At 37.3% G+C, this 26,283-nt stretch overlaps 1 protein-coding gene across 1 annotated transcript in view; it reads right to left on the minus strand.

The window, feature by feature from the left end:
* Positions 1 to 1,803: 1,803 nt before the first annotated feature.
* CPS1 (carbamoyl-phosphate synthase 1) overlaps positions 1,804 to 26,283 on the minus strand; it is a 222,533-nt gene continuing 198,053 nt past the window's right edge. Inside the window, exons 32-39 of the mRNA XM_022567590.2 lie at positions 25,450 to 25,539; positions 23,887 to 24,057; positions 21,137 to 21,211; positions 18,290 to 18,388; positions 13,278 to 13,337; positions 12,429 to 12,541; positions 8,865 to 8,994; positions 1,804 to 8,138 (exon numbers count right to left, since the gene is read on the minus strand). Coding sequence (XP_022423298.2) covers positions 8,040 to 8,138; positions 8,865 to 8,994; positions 12,429 to 12,541; positions 13,278 to 13,337; positions 18,290 to 18,388; positions 21,137 to 21,211; positions 23,887 to 24,057; positions 25,450 to 25,539 — 837 coding nt within the window. The 3' untranslated portion in view covers positions 1,804 to 8,039. The remainder of the gene's footprint in view (positions 8,139 to 8,864; positions 8,995 to 12,428; positions 12,542 to 13,277; positions 13,338 to 18,289; positions 18,389 to 21,136; positions 21,212 to 23,886; positions 24,058 to 25,449; positions 25,540 to 26,283) is intronic.

Here is a 26,283-nt window from a genome sequence, read left to right on the forward strand (position 1 = left end):
AGCTTGTCATGGTATGAATAAGTATAATGTCCAACCCCAGCATACAGAGAAACTATCTGTCAAACTGTCATGGAGGTCCTTCCAGAAACCCGAATTTGTGCAACCAAATTACTCTTTATAATTTCATGGTTTTGTTCAATATGATTACATTATTTCTGATGGACATATCAAAGTTATTTCAGATTGGGTTAATCTGATTAGCAGAATATTAAAACTTGTTATTTTAGTCCAAGTAGTATGACACTGAACTACATTTTCTTATCAACCAAGAAAAATAACAATTTGCAATTTTGTCTTCCTAGAAGACATTCTTGTTCAGAAATTTCAAAACATTTTAATATTGCATGAATTTCATTTTTATATTGCAAAGAGGTTAATAATAACTATTAGAATTTCCTCTTCTAGAGCTCTTTTTCCCCCAGTATATGATAGATATTGAATAAGCTATGTACTTACTTATAAACGATATCTTTCCAATCTTTAAAACTAAATATAGAGCTGCCCGCTAGACATCTCCATTTAGATGTTCCATCACAATAACAACAACAACAATGATAATAATGGCTAACACTTACCATAGCACTTACTCTGTACCCAGCAGTATTTGAAGTACCTAATTTCATTTTCTCAATCTTACAATCATGACAACCCTATGAATAGGGATTATTATTCCCATTTTATGGAGGAAACTGAAGTATGAAAAATGTAAATAAGCTGCTCAGGATCACACAGCTACTGAGTGTCAAGAGCCTGGATTCAAACCCAAGTAGATTGGCTCCAGAGTCTGGCTTTTAACCACTGACTACACACTATTTCCATTCTGCCTCTCATGGACACCTGAAACTCTCATGATTAAAACAGAACTTATCATTTTTAACCAAAACCCAGTACTAACTCCTGTGTTTATTAATGCCAGAAACATCACACGATCTCTCACCTATTTGCTCAGGCAAACATGGAGCTCTGAATCTGAGTAACCCCTCTCACTCATCCAAACAAATCGTGACAGTTCTTTCTCCCAAATACATCATTCTTCAAATTGATTTCTCTTTCCTATTCCAGTCCAAGTGATTCTTGTCTCTCCCTCTCTCTCTCTCTCTCTCTGTCTCTCTCTCTCTCTGTCCTGGATCAGATCACTGCATTAGCCTCTTAACTAGTCTCTGCTTCCAATCCTGGCTCATACAATCCATTCTCCATTCTGCAGTCAAAGTGAGTTTTCCAAAATGCTAAAGTAATTATGTCACCTTCTAACTTAACTTCAACAGTTTCCTCCTATCCTTAGCAAAGTGTCCAAATTCCTCAACATGGCTTATAGGGTGCTTAGGGTTTAGTCTGTGCTATTTCCCAGCCTCACCATCAACCATGCATGAGTGATGCTCCAGTCACACTCAGCCTTCTTCAATTCTTCAAACGCAGTATGTTTTCTTTGCCTCGGGGTCTTCACACACATTATTTTCACTGTGCATACACACTGTAGAACACACCACACTTCTTCACCTGGCAAATTCTTACTTATCCCTCGAGTTCCAGTTTATGGAAGTCTTCCCTGATCTGCCCCAGGCATGTGTGCATATAGCCCCTAAATTTCCCTTACAAAAGCATTAATCAAGTTCTATCATAATAGTTTTTTTTAAACTCTCTGCATCCACCTCTAAACTTCATAAGTCCAAATCTATTTTATTTATAGATGCTCAATAAGTGTTTGTGAATTTAATGAATAAATACAAGACACAAACGGCTAAAGAAAAGTGATACAGAGATACTATATACAAGAAACTACATACTCTTAAATTGTCTATTTTCTACCAAAAAGTAGATTTGCATGGCTATTCTGTGTGAACTACTCTATAATAAGCAATTATAGAGATGAAAAAGGAATGGTGAGTGGCCATGAGCAAACTACAATGGAGAAAGAACAAATGAAGGTATAGATTAAACATCACTCTTGGAGGTTGATAAATATGTGCTTATTTAAAATCATGGTCACTGAGATATACACAAGTATTGATAAGATTACTGAAACAATAACTAAGGTTGAAGAGAATTCTGTTGATCTAGTCTTGAGGAGAAAGTTGATTGAAGATTTTGGAAAATTAGTGTTTACAGGGTTTCCTTTACAAACTCTGCAGCCCCCTAAATTTATGAGGAGTGAAATTAAGACTGGCGGTCCGGTGTAAACTGGATCAAGATCCCTTAGCCAAAGGAGGAGATAGGAACTTATAACTAAAAGGGAGGACAGAAACACAATCATTCTGATCAAACACTTTGCACCACAATCATTTTTAAGAATCAAAATTTTGTGGATTCAATAGTTTTGAACACCTATTATAATTTAGGTTCCAGGAATGTAACAGGGAAATATGTCCTTACTTTCTGCAGATCTGTGTAAGTACCAGAGACTCATGATTTCAGCTCTAGGTTTCAGGTTGAAGAAAATAAGTGCTGAGATGACCTGAAATTATTTATAGTGGAATAACCTCAATGAATCAAAGAAAACCATCATTGATTAAAAGCAACCCCTTCATATGGACATTAGTACAAGTATGGTAATCAAAGAACCATGTGTTTCATGTACTTCTGAAAATATGTTTGAAATCACCCTTCCGGAGAGATTAGCATGGCAAAACCCAATTAGGGTAAGCCAGGGACCATTCCCTGATGAATCAGTCTACGAAGTACCATGTGTTTACATTTATAAGTCCCTGGGGCCCCAAAGATCCACAGATTTCAACAGAGTCAGACCCTAGAGTGAGTGAATTACTTCTGAAGAAAACAGGACTTCACACAGTACACCAAGGCAGGTAATGATAGATTTAGCACAAGGTAACTTTTTGCTCTGGAGGCCCCCCAACATTGGGAAAGTCAATTCAGTGTTGCTTTATCTTATTCTGATATAATAAATAAAGTATGAACCTAATTTACTTCAAATGCTTGTGCCTCATGGTTTTAAAACAATCTCTAAAAATTCCTATTCACTCACGTCTTAACTGTAACAATACCATTTTCCCCCTGCAGCTCCCTATATATTTTAATTATGAAGGGGAAGGAAAGCCTATAAAACCTGGCAAATAATATGAAATTATGTCCTTAGCTTAATTAGAAAACATTCTTTAAAAAGGATCCATATGTAACTCCTCTTGAATGGAGAGATTAAAATAAATATTAGTCTAATTAAATTATTCCATATAAATTTCATTTGCAGCATTCTATGTGGAATTTTGTAAAGAGTTATGGGAAACACTTAGCAGAATATTTCTGTTATGCTAATGACCTCAAAGCCATGCCATATTTCATCCTTCAGGACCTTGCATAGGCAGGTAGAAGAGAGACTATGAAGGAGATTACTGAATGCGCTTAAATTTCAGAAAGGAAAATATAGTTATCTAGACACTGGATATTAGAGTGTATTTTTATTAATAAAATACGTACATTTTCAAGTTATTTCTCTTTTTTAATAACATGTTTTGAGCTTTTGGATTCTCTCTCTTTTCTGCATGCTCATATCTCACCTGTCTTCATTGCAGCTGCCAACAGCACTAAGCTTTGTGTGGGAAATTATCACTCGGGAACACAGCAGTTTTGACTTTTTTGTGAGACTGCTTGTTTCTTCCTTTGATGAACAAAAGCACTTCTCTGGAGTTTGTGTGTTTCTTCTAGGAAACACCTTAAAGAAATAATTAGCTAGGCTGGTAGTTTCAGGAGAGAGAAAGTGAACCTTTACCGCTACCAGAAAAGCCTATTTTTTTGTTTTGGTCAATAATCAATAGTTTTCTTTGTGAACACAAAGAAACTTTATAAAATGAAAGTTGTAAAGACCTTTAAAAATGATCTTAAAGCAACAAGGATCACTCACAAATGGTGCTAATTTTGACTTGCTGAGGTTTTTTTTTGTTTTGTTTTTTATTCATTACTGCATTGATCTCAACAGCTGTAGGTACTTAAACTCTCTTTCTGGACCCCTTGCACCCTACGCTGTGCACAAGAGAAGAAGTAGGGACAATTATTACCAACTTTTCACAGAGCCCAGGGAGCTGCTTAGGAGGAGGATGGACCTTCTTCTTCCTGCCACATTCCCCTCACACTCACCAATTGCAACAGCGTCTCATAAAATAGCACAGTAATATTCATTAGGAAAAATAGAATTTTTATACATAAGACAAAGGAAAAGGAAGTGGTAAGAGAAAGACAGGAAAGAAGGAAATTTAAGCTAGTCTTTTTCAAGCTAAGGGTGTCTCCAGTGGTATAAAATGAAAGGTCTTTGTGGATTTCATTGGGTGTATGTGAGCATTTATGGCACCTGTGCCTGCAAGGGAGCCGCACCAGCATCCAAATGGTAATACTGGTGTGTAATTACAGAGCACTTAACTGCATTCAGCCTTGGTTTGTTTCTCTGATAATTTCCACTTTCCCTGTTCAAGAAGCTGTGGACACTGTAGAAGCTGAGGTTCAAGTACCTGCAGCTGTTGAGATACATGAATGTAGTAGCTGTTTTTAAAAAAGTTTCCAGTAGGAATGCTGTTTTAGAGGAAAGTTTGACAAAAGTACAGTTAAAATACTCTACTTACCTTTCCAAAGCTGTAAAATCCTACATCTCTAATTGGATCATTCTTTAGTCCTCTTTCTTCTTCATTTCACAAGCTGGCTGCGCTCCTTTACACCCCACTCAGTAGAGCTGGTCCTCCTTGCCCACTGTTGAATTCTCAGCATGGAAAATGCTAGTTTGATTTTTATTCAGCTCTACAGACAGACATAGCCCGTATGTTGTCTGCACTGGTGATATATAACAGATTCAGAAGTTTTAAAATGTGTTAAACTTTTTGTATAAAAGAGTACAAATGTTCCAAAAGGAAAAAGCCTTTTCAAATCTGAACACAAATCTGCTTTCATTTTCTTGCATTTCCCTCCTCCAACCAAACTACTGAATGCGTTATTTATTTGTGTTTAGTTCTTCTTAAAGTTTGGAACATTAGGAAACCCAAAGGTAACAAAACCAAAAATTAATATAATTTCATTTTCAGCACCTTGGAGAGAGTGTGTATCATCTTCCGTTTCCCCAAAACCCTTTATTTCAGGAACAAAAATATAGCGATTATTTAGAAACAGTACTGCTTGATTAATTATTACTACTCTTCTCATTTTATTGTATTTTACAAATAGCTTCTTCAAATTAATATAAAAATTGAGAGCCTTTATAAAATTTCCACGACACAAAACTTAACTATTACTTTGAACTTTTGGTACTTTCAGCAAGCAATTCTTTTGTTTCTAATTATGAGTTACTTTTCTAAATTGGTCACTAACTGCTTACTTTTGGTCAAAGTGTAATTTTTCTCTTCCTCTGAGTGCGTATATCTATATGTGTATTTAGATAGATAGATACATGATAGATAGATACATGATAGATAGATGATTGATAGAAGATAGATAGAGAAAGCAATACTAAATCAAATGGGGTAAAATATTACCAATAGGTAAATCTGGGTAAAGGCTGTACTATTTTTATTTTTGCAAATTTTTAAGTGCAAAATTCTTTCCAAATAAAAAGTTTAAAATTTTCTATGTGGGTTGAACACGCATAACTAAGAATTCATTCTTAACCTCTCCCCATAGCTCTTTCTCTCCACACGTGCCTTGAGCTCCAGGTATACCAGGCTGCTTGTAATTTCCTCAAATGAGTGTGCTTATCCTCTAGTCTACCTGGAGAACTACAACACACTGTACAAGACAACACCTGAGACTGTCTCCCCAGAAAAGCCTTTTCCTGATCTCTGCAAGCAAGTATTTTCTTCACTGTGAGAAGTGATTTTTTTTTAACATGTCTGTCTTCATTAAAATACAAGATATAAAAAAATGAAACTGCATTTTGTGTGACCCTGGGCATGTTAATTAACTTCTGGTGCTTCAGTTTATTTATAATATGGAGATGACAGCACCTACTCATAGGGATATTTTGAGGATTAAATGGGTTAACTCATGTAAAGGACTTAGAACTACCTGAGGAATAGCAGATACTCCATAATGTTAGTTACTTATTATGGTTGTGCTGGTGGTGTGATGGTGCAAAGTAATACAGCATAAGAAAAGTACTAGAATAATAGGTGTAGGAGGGATCATAGTATATTCTACACTAAAACTTGAAGAAACTCATTAAATATTTTTAGGTGAATGAATCAATGATCAGGGAGTATATTAATATAATATTATGGGGAAGAAGTAAGGAAGATCTTGGGCTTCCCTGGTGGCGCAGTGGTTGAGAGTTCGCCTTCCGATGCAGGGGACACGGGTTCGTGCCCCAGTCCGGGAAGATCCCACATGCCGCGGAGCGGCTGGGCCCGTGAGCCATGGCCGCTGAGCCTGCGTGTCCGGAGCCTGTGCTCCGCAACGGGAGAGGCCACAACAGTGAGGGGCCCGCGTACCGCCAAAAAAAAAAAAAAAAAAAAAGTAAGGAAGGTCTCAACCATAACGATAACAAGAGGGAAAGAAGGGGAAAATAAATTTTAAAAGCCTTCATGTAGATCTATACCAAGGGAAAGGATAAAAGCTATTATGTCCTCATTATCTTAGAAATTTCACAAAGCCACGTTTTAGGTGGTATTTCTGGGATATGGTATCACCACGGCCATTGGCACTATGTTTCAGACGATATGGATCAGCCTCTGACTGGGTTCAAGTGCTTTTCTCTGTTATGCAAGACGTTTTTTAAAAGTTTAGTTTACTATATATGTGTGGCAATCATTAGTCAGTGTGTGATTATAGCTGTATGTTTGAAAGGGTCCAGATCAAGGGTAGTATATAACTACATAAAAAGATAATAAATTTTAATGAGATTTATAAGCAAGCTATGGGAGGAGAAAAAAAAAGAGAAATGTAACAGTTTAAGCTTCATTAATTTTAATATTAATTTGTTCATATCCTATAGGGCTTTGAATAGAAAAAGAAAAAAAAGATATAATCTTGGCCCAAAACCCTGTTTCATCAGAGAAATGAACAGATTTTGTGTATCAATGTAAAAATAAATGAACACATAATAGCAAGAATACAACTGTCTTGTCTGTTGATAGTATTTTATTTAAAAGTTCACAATTAGAGCACTTGTAATAACACAAAAAGTTTAAAAGTGACAAAGGCTGCCTGTAGGAAGGACTTTTCTTATATGTAGAAGGAACAAGGATCTTGTGCTTAAAATGTGTAAAACGCTCATCGCAGAGTGGGGCTCAGTAGATCAACAGAATCTATAATCTGAAGGGAATGAACATAACTTCCAAGTTATTCCAAAGTTGGCAGGAAGGAGGGGGGGTTGCAGAGATGGCATAAATCTGAGGATTTCACTTGGCTCAGGTTACAAATCCAAAGGAAAACAAGAATAAACCACCTCAGCGGTATCCACCATCTGCTGACATACTACAAAACACAAAACTGCAAACCAGTGTCCTTTAAAGAAATCCATACTTTAAAGACCTCTGTCACATGTCTCAAATTCAGCACTGTGGGAGGGGATAAGGATATTCCTGGTTAAGCCAGAGAGAATGATGATTTAAAAGAAGCAATACACAAACCTCATGATGGAGGAGTTCATAAATTAAATCCATATTTCATTTTAACCATTTTTATAGTATTCTGCCTTTGTTAAAGTGTCCTGAGTATGGCAGATGGTATTTAAAAACAATGACAATAGTGTCCGTAAAGTATATATAGAAAGAGTTCAGAAGATAGAGCAGCAACTTTTTCGACCTTGATCATCGTTAATCAGCACCATAAAATGTTAGCTGCAAAGAAGCATGTAGGTAAGCTTAGCACACCAAAAATAAGGCATTTAGTAAATGAAGGAATTCTCGTGAAGGACTCTCTAAGTAAGGTTTTTAAAAAGTGACTGACAACAATTTAATTGTGAAAGAAGAGAATGTTAAGGCATAACTAAGTAAACTGAAATAAACCTTGATATCAATATTCGTCTCTGGGAAAGAAAGTTGTGAATCAGTTTCTCTAGATAAAAACGTGGCTTAGGTTGATTTAAGAATGGAGATGGGGCATCCGTTTCTCTATGCCGCTTTCCCAGCACCGTACTGCCTGTAGTGGAAGAGACTCTTGGCGTCCACATGGCGAGATTTCTTCACAGCTTCCGCAAAAAGTTTGGTCACCTGAAAATATAAGGGTAGGAATCTTAGCAACACATATGAAATGAAAGCGAAAGTTTAATGAAGCAGGAGTGAAAAGTCAGTTTCTGTTCCCAATTTTCAAAGGGGCAGGAGATGGAAGACACAAACATTTTTATTTAACGGGGACTTTCTCCTGTATCTCAGACCTCAACATGAATAAGCTTATTTCCCCCCACCCCCGATGGGGATTAAAACTGACTGAGGGGGAAAAAATACAATGGGCAGAAAGTTAACGAGTCTTGACAAACATTTCTTCTCCCTGTGATAAATTTGGTGGGTCATGTCCAAGTGGAAGGGAACATACCTCCTGCGATCATTTCCTGTGAATTGGACAAGTGTTTGCACTGTATCTGGATCTTCAATGATCATTAACCTGTTGCTTTTATGCGGTGGCTTTCATTTAGACACGATGGAATAAAAACTGTGTAACTTTATTCCATGCCACACCACACATGTTATTTAAAGGATAATTGTATGGGTAATGAGAGAACCATGGCTATCCATGGCTTCTGATTATCTCAACTCCTTGATCACCAACTGTCTCAGATAGGCCATGACCTACCAAAATAGACCATTATTTTAGATTCTATTTAGAAATTCTTCTCCATTCTGAAAGTTACAAGAAAGGGAGAAGAGAGATGTGCATTCTTAAGGGAGGCGCAGAAATAAAAACCCTCAGGCAGGCTATCTTTGAGAAAAAGAACATACCTGGAAATTAGTGAGGAGAGCAATTCCACTGTCAACAGCTGTCCTCCGAATCACATAATTATCATGGACAAATTTAGTGTTGTTATTGGGGAGGTTAATCACCAAGTCAATGCTGCCGTCTCTAATCAACCTGGAGGAATAAACAAAATAAACACAAGTTTGCAGGAGACTATGTATATTTTATAATTAGTTTTTTTAAATACTAATGTAAATTACTTCTCTTAACCATTCAAGTCCATTCCATACTGAGTTGATTGACACCTGCCCTCCCTTATTCCTAAGCAGATGTACAAATTACACACATTTGGGGGTTATAAATTTTTGTTGTGTTCTTGAAAGAATTCTGGTGAATGCCTAACTAATCGAATGGAAATATTTGTTTCTCTTTAAAATGCTATCTATCCATAGCAAGAACTAGTAATTTGATAGACAATTATTTATTTTACAGGAGGTGGTTCCTCCAGCACTGAAGGCCATTCGGCCCCTATACTCCCCCCTCAGATCAACTTTACTTCATTGCCTGTTTCCCAGTGCCTTAGCTGATGGTGTGGAAATACAGGTCGCCTGATTTTAAATTAAAACATTTCACATTCTGTTGCTGGGCTACTACACACACTAGGAGACATTTAATCAAAATGTCAAAAGCATGAAGTATTGTTTTACAAAGGCCTAAGGAGGGCATATAGCACCATTAGAAGTCTACTAAAGTCAGAACAATGTGCCCTTCTTTTATTAATTTGATAATAATTTAGGTTACTTTCTTAAGAGCCCTATCAAATAGTATATCACATAGAATTTGGTATGACTTAGCCATTCAGTAGGCTGTAACATCCTGTAGCACCTGAGAATTATCTCCCATGTACCCGTGCCACATAGCTCCATAAGTGTTGATGTAATGGTGTTCCTGAAGGCTCACGTAGTGTGCTGAAATAAATGTCTTACAAAACCTAGTGATGTACAGAATCCTAAAGACGCTACCAGAAAACTACTAGAGCTAATCAATGAATTTGGTAAAGTAGCAGGATTCAAAATTAATGTACAGAAATCTCTTGCATTCCTATACACTAATGATGAAAAATCTGAAAGAAAAATTAAGGAAATACTCCCATTTACCACTGCAACAAAAAGAATAAAATACCTAGGAATAAACCTACCTAAGGAGACAAAAGACCTGTATGCAGAAAACCATGACACTGATGAAAGAAATTAAAGATGATATAAACAGATGGAGAGATATACCATGTTCTTGGATCGGAAGAATCAACATTGTGAAAATGACTATACTATTGAAAGCATTCTACAGATTCGATGCAATCCCTATCAAACTACCACATTTTTCACAGAACTAGAACAAAAAATTTCACAATTTGTACAGAAAAACAAAAGACCCCAAAAAGCCAAAGCAATCTTGAGAAAGAAACATGGTGCTGGAGGAATCAGGCTCCCTGGCTTCAGACTATACTACAAAGCTACAGTAATCAAGATAGTATGGTACTGGCACAAAAACAGAAATATAGATCACTGGGACAGGATAGAAAGCCCAGATATAAACCCACACACCTATGGTCAGCATATCTTTGATAAAGGAGCAAAGAATATACAACGGAGAAAAGACAGCCTCTTCAATAAGTGGTGCTGGGAAAACTGGACAGCTACATGTAAAATAATGAAATTAGAACACTCCCTAACACCATACACAAAAATAAACTCAAAATGGATTAAAGACCTAAATGTAAAGCCAGACACTATAAACTCTTAGAGGAAAACACAGGCAGAACACTCTATGACATAAATCACAGCAAGATCCTTTTTGACCCACCTCCTAGAGAAATGGAAATAAAAACAAAAATAAACAAATGGGACCTAATGAAACTTAAAAGCTGTTGCACAGCAAAGGAAACCATAAACAAGATGAAAAGACAACCCTCAGAATTGGAGAAAATATTTGCAAATGAAACAACTGACAAAGGATTAATCTCCAAAACATTCAAGCAACTCATGCAGCTCAATATCAAAAACAAACAACCCAATCCAAACATGGGCAGAAGACCTAAATAGATATTTCTCCAAAGAAGATATACAGATTGCCAACAAGCACATAAAAGAATGCTCAACATCACTAATCATTAGAGAAATGCAAATCAAAACTACAATGAGGTATCACCTCACACCGGTCAGAATGGCCATCAACAAAAAATCTACAAACAATAAATGCTGGACAAGGTGTGGAGAAAAGGGAACCCTCTTGCACTATTGATGGGAATGTAAATTGATTCAGCCACTATGGAGAACAGTATGGAGGTTCCTTAAAAAACTAAAAATATGACTACCATATGACCCAGCAATCTCACTACTGGGCATATACCTGAGAAAACCATAATTCAAAAAGAGTCATGCACCACAATGTCCACTGCAGCTCTATTTACAATAGCCAGGATATGGAAGCAACCTAAGTGTCCATCGACAGATGAATGGATAAAGAAGATGTGGTATATATATATATATACAATGGAATATTACTGAGCCACGAAAAGAAAAGAAATTGAGTTATTTGTAGTGAGGTGGATAGACCTAGAGTCTGTCATACAGAGTGAAGTAAGTCAGAAAGAGGAAAATAAATACCGTATGCTAACACATATATATGGAATCTAAAAAAAAAAAAAAGGTTCTGATGAACCTAGGGGCAGGACAGGAATAAAGACGCAGATATAGAGAATGGACTTGAGGACACGGGGAGGGGGAAGGCTAAGCTGGGACGAAATGAGAGAGTGGCGTGGACTTATATATACAACCAAATGTAAAATAGATATCTAGTGGGAAGCAGCTGTATAGCACAGGGAGATCAGCTGGGTGTTTTGTGACCACCTAGAGGGGTGGGATAGGGAGGGTGGGAGGGAGACGCAAGAGGGAGGAGATATGGGGATATATGTATATGTATGGCTGATTCACTGTTATAAAGCAGAAACTAACACACCACTGTAAAGCAATTATACACCAATAAAGATGTTAAAAAAAAACCCAAAAAACCTAATGATGACATAGCCTAAGGCATAACAACCAACCTGATCAAAGAATGGCAAATTAGGTAATACAATAGATGACATTACCATAGCACTCCCCCTAGTGTCCTGCATGCTGCAAGTCCTCAGTAAACTGACTGATTCATTGATGTACAACCTCAGTGAAATGCAGCTGAGCATTCTTGATATACACAATATAAGTTTGCCATAAAATACAGAGTGCTGCATTACATTCTTCATGCCCATGATTCTCACCACTGAGATCCTGGTGTCAGTCAAGGAATGGATACTTACTAGGAGACATTTTGAGAGATGCTACATATCACCATGTACATATATGGAATTATGTGTTTTGTAGTAATAGCAAAGTTCATGAGAAGGAAGCTTTACTATCATTCACCAATTTCATCATTTTAAATTGGATGACTAAGAAGACTTTTAGAAGACTTGCTATAGGGTAAGGTGATATATTTACATCACAATAGTTCCCAAAGTTAATCCTTCATCTGTTTTGCTATCTCAGAATATTCTGCCCAGTTCTTACTTTCTGATGGAAGAGAGGCTGGGATTCTGTCCTTCTTGAGACGGCCACGCCACTGGGGTGGCAGGGACATTGTTGGCATTGAGCCAGTCTGATGTGGCTTCCGTAGCAAAGAGCTGCATTTAAGATGGAAAAGTCGGTTACTGTATCACAGGGAAAGTTTTCACAGAACAAAGACACCCACTGGGACACACGTGTCATTTAAAGCATAGAGCAGAAAAAACTGGTGAATATGAGATGCAAAATGATGTCAGAAATAGAGATTTAGACTCAGCATCTAGAGTCATGGGCACTTTAAATATTTTTAAAATATTTGCAGTAAGAAAAAATTTAATAACCTCAATTGTAACTGCTTTTGTAGAGGAGAAAAATAAAGAGTTGTTGATGGCTGAAAATTCATTGTTATTAGGCCAACAAACCCTCATGACCACAGGTCCAATGAGGCTTGGGACTCATTCTGTTTTACAGAACCAGGCTTTGTGTGGGGATATTCATGGCAAAGAATTTTTGCCTGTAACTGTTAACACCTGGAAACTATGACTTCGTATGGAAACAGAAAAAGGAAAAATGGAAAATATATGGAAATACATTGAAACTTTATCCCAATTCTGTGTATGCAAAACTCTCTAAGTTTTTAGCCAGCAAATTTTATTGTTTGTGGTAATTGTGTTAAAACTTAAAGCTAGTCTTTCTAATTAGTTTATTCCATTGAAGTTTTGAAACTGTCAAGTTAGACATCTTTCAAGTGGAGAGGTTATATTTTGCGCTATTTTATTCGCTAATATTCTTCAGTATTCTTTTTTGCAGATAGAATGCTGACAGAAAACAACTTAAAAAATTAATATCACATACCTTGAAGCCTTCATTGTGTAATTGTTCAGCCACACCAAGGAATTGTGGACGGAATGATTGCTGAAATTAAAGGAATTTAACTGAATTCACTTTCCAGATATACATGTTATTCATTTAGTCATGCAGTATGGCATTCTCTCATGTCATAAAAGGCAATGCCATGTGTTGCCAGGTGCTTTCTATTCAAAGATGACAAGTTTTATCCTTTTATTCTCCTTTAATGAGTATAACCTCTTACTTATTTTCCGATAAAGATGAAATTCCATCCACATTGTCTTGCTTTCTACTGTCTTACTTCTTACCCCTCAAATTCCTTCACCCCCTATTTAATCCACTTAGTCTCTGCCTGTAGAATCAGATTCACCCCAGCTCTGGATGAACCCTTTTCCTGGTCAGGGAGAATTTAAGGTCACCTGGATTAGGCGCTCAGCACCAAGTCAGCCTTGTTGGATGTTTTGCTGTTCAACCCGTTCTAATTGCTGAATTCTAACTTGGGACTGCACTTCAATAACTAGGCCCTGTCCTAGTAGTTCATGCACCGTTCCCTACAATAAGTCAATCATTTGGAACTCAGTTTGGCAAAGAGTAAAAGAATGGGCTCTGGAGTCACTAAGCTGCATTTCAAATACTGTCTGACCTGCAGATACCAGTCAGAACCTCATTATGGATCTGTTTCAGTGTTGTCCCCCAGGTGGAAAAGATAAATATCCGACATGACAGTATTGGCAGTTTCCAGCCAGGGAACTACTCTGCCTTCTGGTCTGGGGTGTTGGCTTTCATAGTCACATTATAAACTTCTATCAAACATGTATTGAACACTTGTGACACATAAAATAGGCTCTCTACAAAAAGAAATTACAGCTGTCAGCTTGCATCTGAGTAGCCCCAGATTTAATAGCTGATTGAAAATACCTGGGTAAGAAACCATTTGTTACTAAAGGTGAAAAGTACAAGCTGATTTATTTCCTGGAAAACATTTATAAGGAAGAAAGTCTTTTAAAAATGATAAAAATAAATATTTCCTCTAATTATCATTTTCACATTAATCCAACTTCTGGCTACAGAACCAAAAGCCAAGTTAAGGCTGTGTCATGCCTGTGGACTCTACCGGGACGTCTGGATTGACAATGCTATGGTTGTTCCTAATGATTCTGTATTGAAGATAAAAGGTTATTCATGTCACTTGGAGTTGTCTTTTTCAAATAAAATGCTTGCTTTGTGTTCCTGGGCAATGCTGAAGCGCAGATGTCAGGATGGTACTCTTCACAAGCATCGCTGAATAGCCCAATCAGAGGGGAAAAAACAGTGAGGGCTCTTGATCTACTCTAGAGTAAATCATTTATTGTTAAAGGGTGTTCCAGAAAACTTCAAAACAAGGCAGATTGCCTACTCATAGCAACTAAAAATAAACCCTGATGGAAATATTGCAGGAAAGTCAAAGACGATTTTGTTGCCACATAAACCTACATTACGCCTTTCTTATATTAGGATCTGTGCTTATGGAAAGGGTCTTGGTAGAAACACAGTACATATAATAGTTGACAAGGATCCTTTTTTTTTTTTTTTTTTTTTTTTTGCAGTACGCGGGCCTCTCACTGTTGTGGCCTCTCCCGCTGCGGAGCACAGGCTCCGGACGTGCAGGCTCAGCGGCCATGGCTCACGGGCCCAGCCGCTCCGCGGCATGTGGGATCTTCCCAGACCAGGGCACGAACCTGTGTCCCCTGCATCAGCAGGCGGACTCTCAACCACTGCACCACCAGGGAAGCCTGACAAGGATCCTTTGACAAAATCTAAATCTTGATTTTTTTTTCCCTAAGTCCTAGTTACGCAAGATTGATGTCATGAATATTTCAAACTTCCCAAGTAATTTGACCATAGGATTAACTTTGAGAAGGCAGAAACAGAGGGTCTCTGTGTGTGAAGGAGTAGGGTAGGAAAGAGAAAGAAAGAAAAATTAGGAACACTGAAATATAACTAACGAGCATGTACACATGCACACACACACACACACACACACACACACACGATCTATTTACTAAATGTTGAGTCGTGGTTGATACTTGCTAGTGATAAATTAAAATTTGAAATATGTGTTAAACTACCAACAATAAGAAAAAATGTTTCCCGGCTCAGCGTCCCTTTTGCCTTTCCTCCATATTTCTCTTTTCCCCCAATTTTCTCTTGCAACCTGCTGTGAAAAGTTAGAGGTAAGGTTTATTCCATTAAATCTTTCTACTCATAGCAGGTAGCTGGGTCAGGGTGCAGCAATGACGAGAAAAGAAGACCTTTACTCCAAATAAATGTTACAGATGTTGACCAATCTCCCCATATATACATGAAGGAATAATAAAGCAAATTAACTGCGACAGTGCTGGCTACCAGGGCTCTTCTGTGATTGAAGTCTACATAACATCATGCTAAATGAATGTTTATCTCAGGAAATCAAAATGCAATGGTGGACTTTCCTTCTTAGTACATAACTCAACGAAATTTCTTCTCTTGTATTTACTGGCCTTAACCCCGTTTATATATTAGCAGTACTATTTTAGGCCCTTTTCAGTTCTGACTTTATGTATTTGGATGAATTTATATGAATTCTTCTGTCCAAGTGGAATCATGTTAAATAAAATGTGTTTTTTTAAGCATAATGTATCCTGAAATATGGAATTATAATTACTTTATCCACAGTTAATATGAAGCTTAGGTAGATTTGTTCCCATTCTGCCTAAGAAGATGTCCAGGGAGTTTTAGCTATTAACTCTAGGGTTAGTATATTCTGTCATATTGTTCAGTTAAATTTGTGATTATCCTTTTTAAAGAAATCACTATAAATGAAAATCCTCCATATAATAATGAAGAGATTATACACTGACTGTTGGTGATGGCAGCTTTTCTTTGCCTCCCATATAAAGTAGGTTAGAAAATGATTTTTGCATATCTCTAGAGGCTTAGAGTCTTAATGATCAATTTTACCACAGCTGCAAATATTTTATTAAATATAACTTTATTATTAAATATTTCTTTAAATATACTTTTTAAATTCTGTAATTAAAATACATATATATTTAAATTCCTTACATTATGTATGCATGCACAGGGAGAAAGTTCTTTGCAAAAATTCATGTAGCTGCTGGAACACTGATTTCTTTAAAAAAGAATACACTGAAAGGTAAAACTTAAATGGACAAAACCTCATTGCTTTAAGAAAACTTTTTTTTCCCCTACAAACCCCCTTTTTTCCCTACAAAGCAAAAATTCTGTTCACTGATGCCAAAATCACACTAGTACTTCATGGGGATCAAATTAATTTTTGCTTTACATTTCCCTGCAGCACTGGAACCAAACAAGGCACTATTTTATACATCACTGCCTTCTTAAAGTGGTATTTTAAAATGTTAGCACTATTCTGATTAGTTGTGAGGACGGGGACTAAGGGCATGGTCTCCTCTGGATGCCCCCAGGTCTCACATTAAACTTTAAGCCATAACTAGAAGTTGGAGAAATACTCTTATACTTGTGACTTAATAATACTTAATACCCATTATAATGTGATGAGTCTCTCATATGGTGTGATGTGTCTCTGAACTGCCATTAAGCTTCGCAATTGCAATTCATCTTGTTAGCTTCTGTTCTAACTGTTCACCATCGCCCTTCTGGCACCTTTATGAAGCAAAATCCCAATTTAGTCTTTGCAGAAACTTCTCCAAAGCCGCTACCCATCCAGTCTCCAGAGACTAATTTGCTGATATTAAGGCACTCTAATGCGACAGCATCTCTAATAATTACCCACTGATTTGAAAATACCTGGTATTATTCTAATTTTATTTTTATTGATTTGTATGTAACCATGCAGGATTTGAAATTATTAAAAGTATGGCAGGGGTGATATATAAAACCATCTATTGTTATTATAGGCTCCAAGAATTACTAACCTCAAATGAAAGTGAATGATCAGTTGGGAAACATCTAGTATTTTTCAGGAAATTTATAAACAAACAGTTTGTACACTCTTGTAATAATATTCCAAGGAGTAATAAGAGTTTCCTGGCTCCCATTTTGCCCTAAGATTTACATTTGACTTGCAACAGTAAACCAATAATGTCCTTCTCACTGTATGAAGATATTCACGTATAATTACTTCACCCTGCTTTGACTTAGAAGGTTTACTAAGTAACAATATTTCAAGAACTTCCACAGTACACTGTGGGATGTGCTGACTTTCTTAAGCCCATGAAGTCACTGCCCTTTAAGAACTTTCAATTCGTCTTGGAGTGTCAGGCTAAGAAAATTTCTCAAATAATGCCCATGTCTTCTTCAACTTTGAATCTTTGACATTTAGTAGAAATTGAAATGTGAATGAATGAATGTAAGGAAGGAAGGAACAGAGGTCAGGAGGGGATAATACTGACTTCAGTTTGGGATGTGCTGTGTTTGAGACATCCAGATAGAGGTATCCAGCAAATTGTTGGAAACGGGATGGCTGAGGATAAAGATTTAAAGTTGATATTTTTAGATGGAGAGTGGATACCACAGACATGAATGAGCTGGCAAAGGAGAAAGTCAAGAGAAAGAACTAGACACAGACATAGATACAGACTCAGAAAAAGAGTTGAGACCCAACCTTATGGAAAGCCTAGGTTCAGAGGCTAAGGAGGTAGAACTAAGAATAAAAATATAGAAAAGGTGTAACCAAAGAGTAGAATAGAATCCTTTTGAAGTTACCCTAAATCCTGTTCAGGATAAGTATCACTTCACTAGAGATTTTTTTCTTTTCTTTCTTCCTTTTTTTTTTTAGTTGTTTATTCACTTATTTGTGTTGGCTGCTGCAATGAGAAAAGGCAAAAATCAGGGAACAGACAGAGTACAAATGTCCGTTCTTTCTAGAAGTTGCTGGGTTTTTTTTAGTGGAACTTTAAACAAATCTCCCCTCTTCTATACCACCATTAAGGTCATTTCCCCCACCAACTCCCAGCATGTGCCCACAGGCATGCATACAACCACACACCACTTACCTGAATTCCAATCAGGATGCCCTTCTGGGGTATCTTAAATCCTGTGGAAAGCATTGCCTTTAGGAAAGCGGTATGAATACCTTCACCAAAGCAAGCCACCTGTTTAGAATAAATGAAAAAAATAAAGTAAAAGAAAGCAAATGATAGTCACCCAACCTTACCAAAAAACAAACACAGATGAAAAGTCAGAGACTCCTATGCTAGATTTTATTGAGTTACCCAAGGACCATGTAATCTGAATCCAGGGATTAAAAATCTGGCTAGGGCAGACGTATCTTGTTTTTTTAATTAAACATAATGAACAAATAAGCAATTCTTTCTCTATCCAACAACACTCCATGGAGCAACGCAACTGGATTCTACTGTGAGATATCTGGATACAAATTACAGCTTCTGGCCCATAATATGGTGAGTGTGTATTAACAACTTAACGTTTACGTAATGGTATATGTCTTGTATGCTATGCAACAGGGCATGAATTCATGGGTCAGTAGCACAAATGCATAACTGCTGGTCAATCAGTTAGGAGTCGTTTCATATGTATGAGAAAGCCTTCAGAGAAATTCAATAAATCTATGAAAATCTCAAAGGAACTTGTTCTTTTATTATTATTGTTTTCATAAAATGAACCAAAATACCTTGCTACTAGTCCTGAATATTATAGCCTAAAGTAAAAAAAATTCCAAATTAACATATAATGTTGAGATATACAGAGGCTTCCCCTAGGGTAACTGTGCTACAATATAACTACAAGTCAAACGCCCACACTAACTACAGAACAAGTGGTATATCTGAGCATGATAGGAGTAGATTCTGCCATGCACATCATCATTTGGCACGGGTAGAGAACCACCATTAGAGTAAATAACACTGATGGCTAAATTCATTCTTTAAGCAAATGACTACCTTACTGTCAAAGGAAAGTTCTCATGACTATGATTTTCAGTTGATCACCAGTACATGCTGCTTTTTACTCTACAGTGAACATTTTCTTTGGTCAAGAACTGGCTAACCAAATTAGTAATGTCACCCTAAGCTAACAGAACCCAAACCATACTGAAAGAACCTGGGCAATTCCATCATAAGTGCATATACAACCCACAAGAGGTTTCAGCAGTTTTCTACAAATAACATAAAAAGTAGTTAAATATGTAAGTAAAGATTAGGACTAACATTCCCACCTCACCACTAGGAAAGCTAAAGGTTTATTTAATCCCACAACAAGCCATTTTAACACTGAAAATGTCTCTGAAGCATAACTGAGATTTCACTAAGCTAGAATTATTATTATGATTTCAGTTATAAAACAGAACTTGTAATACTGTACTTAGTGACACTTGGAAATATGACTCTAATGGAAGAAGAATTATCTCTCTGTACTTCTGAAACAGATACAAGTAAGGGGGAGCTGAATTTCTAATTCTCTCATATTTTCGTATTTCAACAACTCCAATAACGTATGTCTGGAGGCAGAATGGACATAGATACAGTACTGAAAATAGATTTGCCACACTACAGAAAACAGCATGAAGGAAAACAGATCTCTCCCTGATGTGAATCCTGGGCTGGCTGAAAACAGCCCTGCTACTGAGTGACCAAGGGATCACGATGAATATCAGAGTAGCTCCTTAAACAGCAGAGAAATGTAATGTAAGTCCCTTGTTTTCAGGTTAGGTTTTCTCATCTATTAAATTAACAGAAGCAGCAAAGGAGCTAAGAGAAGGCAATCATCAGTCCAAATACGAACAAGATAGCCATTTATTCCTCACTGCCTCCCTTCCTGTTTCACTTGGCTTCTCATCACAGATCTTGCTTGCAACCAGGCAACCATATAAAATATCACGTATATGTTGCAATTAGGTATTTTCCCCTTTCAGGTTTTCCTCAACACCAAGAGGAAACAATGACACCTCCCAGTCTGATGTTGCCACCCCCATGGGCACTGATGAGAATCTGAAGGCTGTACCTAGTAAGTCTGTCAAGGGCTAGGTGATTCATAAAATGTCCTGGCACTAACATGTAGGGAACTCTCCGGTATCTGACAGCTTTCTACAAGAAACACATTTCACATTCTTATAGAAACCTTCAGGGCTTCCCTGGTGGCGCAGTGGTTGAGAGTCCGCCTGCCGATGCAGGGGACACGGGTTTGTGCCCCGGTCTGGGAAGATCCCACATGCCGCGGAGCGGCTAGGCCTGTGAGCCATGGCCGCTGAGCCTGCCCGGCTCGTACCACAAAAAAAAAAAAAAAAAAAAAAAAAAAGAAACCTTCAGCTGACAGAGTCCTCAACACAAGTGAAGAGGGACATCCAGTGGCCAGTCCCACTATAGTTTTTAGATAATCCCCAAGAAGTTAAAGTTGCTTTTAAAGTGGTTCTGGGATTTTGCAAATATCTGCAGATCCCAAAATATTTTGGCCCCATTATCTTTCTGCTGCTGTACATTCATTCCACATATTGCTAGTAAAATCTCGATGATCTAATTTCATAGTAGCAAGGAAAGTTAGAGGAAGCAAGAGGTGCTGTTACAGAGAGCTCTGAGAAGCTTAAAATAAAAATACCTGGCAGATATTTACCTAGACATCTAGAGGAATATTTGAAAGATGTTCTCAATGTGTAATGTGGAAGTGAATGACACATGTTGAAATATAAGTGAGAATTTAGACTCTGGGCTACAAGAGTCAAAGATTTTTCCTCAGCTCAAAATGCCTAAGTCCTTTCAGACTTACTCTGATAGCAAAAGGAGTATCCCACTAACTACTTACTAACTTGCTTTACTATATTCAGATCATAAAAGCATAGATTTCAAAGTAGATTTAATGAAAGTGGTCATGGATCATTAACTAGTTACCTCTCCAGTAGAAGCCATCTCACAACGCAGAATGGGGTCAGCGTCTCTCAACCGGGGCCAAGAAAACATTGGAGCCTGTCAAAAATAACGGGTAGGAAAAATATGTTGAGAGAAGGGTATAAAAGGTATAAACGAGGATAAAAATATTTAGTGAATCATCTCTCATAGGGTTCATTTAGGCTACAGTAGACATGTAAAAAATTTCTTTGGTCCAAGCGTCTGACTTGAAAAGTGGCTTTAAACCTCTGTTCCAGGAATTTCTTGAGCTTTGGGCCAAAAATTGGGTTAAACAATCACAAATTATTTCTGTAAATAGGGCCCCAGTGACCTGTCTAGGCCAGTGTTTCTAATCTGGCTTACACATATTCTTACTGGAGTGATTTCAAACGAAGTATATTGGGCACTGGTCTCCCCAGACACAGAGTTCAAACACACTTTTTCCTTGGTAGGCTTCTGAAACATTCCTCTTCTTGTTCTGATTATTTGGACTTGCAACAAGCCACATTGCCAGAAAGGTCTGTCTGCAAGCTGACTTCTGAGACATTAAACTGCTGTTGATACCTCTTTAAAAGCTTTGAAAAACATTCTGCTTGGGAACACTTTTGCCCAGAACTTTCATATGAACTAGAACATAGATAGCAGTGCTTCCTTTTCATTTATTTTACCAATGCAATTCACTAAGAATCGAATTCTTGTTTCTTGCATATATCCATTTATCTAGCCTAGACTATACATCTTTGATTCTGGTACCCCTCTAAGTCTTCATGGGAATTCTAGCTTGGGGTCATTTCACTGGGTCATCCTAAGTCAAGTTATCATATATTCCTGCCCTCTAGCCTCTCTCTATCTCATCTGTTGATATCCATCCACCTCACTAGGACTATATTAAGATTGACTTTGAATAAGTAATTTGACAAAAAAGTCAAGATTCATGCACAAGGATAACTAGGAAAGAAGTAAACTGAAAGATACAGTGCATTTCGAAAAATTCATATCTACCCCTCAGTATTGTTATTAGTTGGAAATTATTTCATACACATATGTGTGTGTATGTGTGTGTATATTCCTGTGGTTAAGAATAAAGAAGCATGAATTTGAAATTCATATATACCATTTCCAGTGGAAAAATACTTTTCGGGGCCTTCTTCTTATTGGTCTCAAACAGTAAAATCCTATGTACATATATTCCCACTGAAAGCTTTTAACAATTTATGTTGTGTCACAGCTTCCAGGAATAAAATGTTACCCTCCCCCAACATAAGAGGTGACATTCCATCCCAGTGCACTATAAAATCCAAGGCATCCTAAATTATTAACTTAAATAAGATTAATAAATATTTTTTGATTTATAGCTTCAACTTAAAACTTCCACTGTAAAAGTCAGAAGTCAGAGTCTCAGCTGTAACACAATTATGGTTGAGGTCACTAGTACACATAAGAGTGGAAACCTGCGAAGGCATCCAAAGTACGTAAATGTCACAAATATATTATACAATATAAATTAATTTTTTGTATGCTTATCTAAAGAATTTAAATATATTTACATAATATCTCACTAATCCTCATAATGTCCAGTGAGGTAGTTAAAGGTCACTATTATAAATACTCTGTTCATGGGTATACTGAGGCAGCTAGAGGAACACAATGGATTTATGATAAAGTTCTTATTCAAAATATACACATATACAGGTGTATCTCATTTTATGATGCTTTGCTTTATTGCACTTCACAGATACTGCAATTTTTACAAATTGAAGGTTTGTAGCAACCCTACATTGAGCAAGTCTATTGGCACCATTTTTTCCAACAGCATTTACTCACTTCATGTCTCTGTGTCACATTTTGGTAGTTCTCACAGTATTTCAATTTTTTTCATTATTATTGTATTTGTTATGGTGATCTGCGATCGGTGACCATTGATGTTACTATTGCAAAAAGATTATGACTCGCCAAAGGCTCAGATGACGATTAGTATTTTTCAGCAATAAAGTGGTTTTTAATTAAGCTATGCACATTGTTTCTTGAGACATAATGCTATTGCACACTTAACAAACTACAGTACAGTGTGAATATAACTTTTATATGCACAGGGAAGCCAAAAAAATTGTGTGGTGGTCTGGAACCGAACCCACAATATCTCCAAGGCATGCCTGTATTTGAAGTTAGTGAACAAACCTTAAATTTTCCTGGTCACTCTTCATAAAGGTGCCATCAATTTCATTGCCCTCACAGTACCACTGTGAAAATATTCTGCCACTAGAGAAAACAGGAACTAAGCCAAGGCAGTAAACATTTAACCAACACCACAAGGTAACACTTTTACAAGATTCATGCATTCCTGAAGTCTTGGCACAACTGAAGCCTTATCCCAAGAAGATATGCTCAGAATTTCTGTCTACCAACTGAACTGGCAGCATTATGTATCAGCTTCATAAATGTAGTTTATAAGTCACTCAGCTAGTTGGCTTTGAAGTTATGTAATTCTAAATATTATTTTAATTTTTGAAATGCATAAGAGTACACGTAAAGTTGCCTGTATAGCAACTGCACTGCTATACATTGCAATATGCTATACATGCATTGCAATGCTATACATTGCATCGCAACTGCATTCAAAGCAAACATCGTAATCCCCTAGTCTAGCACTTCAGTTACAAGGTTCAGAACGTATCAAGATTATTTTTGATGAAAAATTATTCCTTTCATTTCTTTGGAACTTAAAAAATGACTAAGATTTTTGAAAATATTACCTTAATTGCAACATAGTCAGCAGGAATTATAGGATGCTCCAATGTCGGAAGGAGTTTCTCATCAATGTTCTCTCCAATCATCACCTTGGTGGCCACATCAATGAAGTCTACCCCAAGGGTCTTGGAAACAAAGGGGAAGGATCGAGAAGCTCTCAGGTTACACTCAATCACCTGGAGAGATAACAAAATTCAAAAGAAGAGGAAGGATGATGAGAGACAATGACAATATTAATATGCTCCTGGCCACTTTGGTTCCAGCTGTTACTGGGGCCCAGTCTTGCTTTGCCAGCCTCTTCCTTTTCTCCCCACTGCTTGACTTTTGCTAACTGGTTTCCTTTCAGTCAGTATCCTTGAACTCTGACTTTTTCCCCTCCCCGTTCCACAATTCCATCCCCACACACTCTTGACAGATTTGTTTTAATGCAGAGTTCAGATAATGCCACGGCCCTACTAGAAAGCCTTCAGTGGATTTCTACTGGCCATGAGATTAATGTCTAGCCCTTGAAAGACTTCTATCCTCTTGCCTCTATGTTATCTTGTACCACTTTCCTGGCCCCAGTCTTTCTTTCTAAGTTTACCTTCCATGATTTCCCTGGAAAAATAATGAACTGAGCTAGTCATCATCAGCTGGTCACTGATAAACTGGACTAGTCACTATCTCCCAAATGCTCCAAATTTACCCACACATATTGTATGTGTGCTGTCCTTTCTATCTTCCTTTACCTGTCACAATTCCAGCTATTCTTTAAGACCCAGCTCAAATTACAAAATCTTCCTTGAAATCTTTTATGATCCACCCCAAATCAGGCATATGACAGTCAAATACATGCTCATACACATATGTGCAGGCACACACACACACACACACACACACTAATAGATAGGCTCTCTCTGTTCTGTGCCTCCGATACCACTTTACTTGTACATTCCTTCTAGCAGCTATTATATTCTGACTTATGTTATAGTCATCTATAAATTCATCTTCTCCCCAGTTCTCACTAAATCGTGGATCTTTGAGAGCAGAGACTGGGCTCTGTACGTCTCTGTAGCCACCTTATGACTTTGCATAGTAGGTGAGGAATCAATATTGGTTACTGATTAGTTACATTAAATAAACTAACTTAACTAAGACTAACCTAGTTGACTTAACATTTTTTATTTTTTTGGTAAATGGTATCCAAAACAGCTTTCTTCTCTGAGAAAGGAGTAAAGTAGACTTCAGTACATGTAATTTATGACTATTCTACAGTAACCTGGACAGATTACTTTATGATAGCTACTGCATCCATCTATATTGTACTGAAGATGGCAGTCAGTGATCTTCTTTCCAGTGGATCAGAGTGCTTTTCAAAGCTGTGACTGACATATCAGTGCCACCAAGAGCCAGTGCTTTCAAACAAGGCAGGCATTATGTGCTGTGCAACTCCCATACTCAGACACAACCAGCTGCAGGGGTCTCAGCTGCTCTGTGGCGGTGTTCACAGAGAAGAGTACCAGAGGGACACAAACCAACATGACATAACACAGCAGTGGTGTCCTCTCAAACACCTTGGCATTTCTTACCAAGACCTCATTTCCTTTGACAAGAAACTGGACGTTGAACGGGCCAGAGATGGCAAAAGCCTTTGCTATCTTCCAGGTAGCATCCTTCACCTAGATAAAAAGGACAATGATACAGTGCTAAAGAACATTCCTTAGTTTAAAAACAAACCAACAAAAAAGATACAGCACCTTAAATTTAGATTTCTTTCATTTCTCTTTACAAAGAACTACATCTCCACTGATAATAATAACAGTAATAGTAATCATAGAAGCCATTATTAGGCTTCTATTAACAAAGTAATATTTGTACCAAATGTACTAAATATTCACAACAGGATAGCAGGGAAAAGAACAAATAATCTTACAGGATTATCTTTCTGCCAAATGCATCTATCTACCTACAATTATATACTCTGGTTTTATTTTGAGGGCTAAATGGAATCCTTTCAGTCTAGTTGCTTTAGCACCAAAACTGCAGTCCAAACTCTGTATCAATCTAATGACCTACCTGCTGAGAAGTGCAGGTCCTAAAATTACATGGTACTGCAAAGAGACCAGAGAGGTTTCTTTTATGTGCTTTTCTTTTGCCCTAGACTGCAAGGGTAGATATTATGGTCAGAAGGAAACATGTTCCCTTGCAGGGAGGCTCTGCATGTCACATATAGGAATTCCTGTATCCAACCAGAGATAGAAGGTACTCATGCAAAGAGAGAGCACTGACTGCTGGAACCAAGAGTTCCTCATTCATCACTCTTACAAGAGTGGTTCAGCAACTTAGTCAGTTATAAAAGGAAGCAGAGTCTATGACACAATGAGCTCTGAGAGATTTGGAAAAATCTGAGTTCTTGAGGTCAT

The sequence above is a fragment of the Delphinapterus leucas genome, chromosome 8 (genome assembly GCF_059928025.1).
Source record: "Delphinapterus leucas isolate spDelLeu-1000000601 "Yukka" chromosome 8, BTC_Dleu_Yukka2, whole genome shotgun sequence".
Classification (NCBI taxonomy): domain Eukaryota; kingdom Metazoa; phylum Chordata; class Mammalia; order Artiodactyla; family Monodontidae; genus Delphinapterus; species Delphinapterus leucas.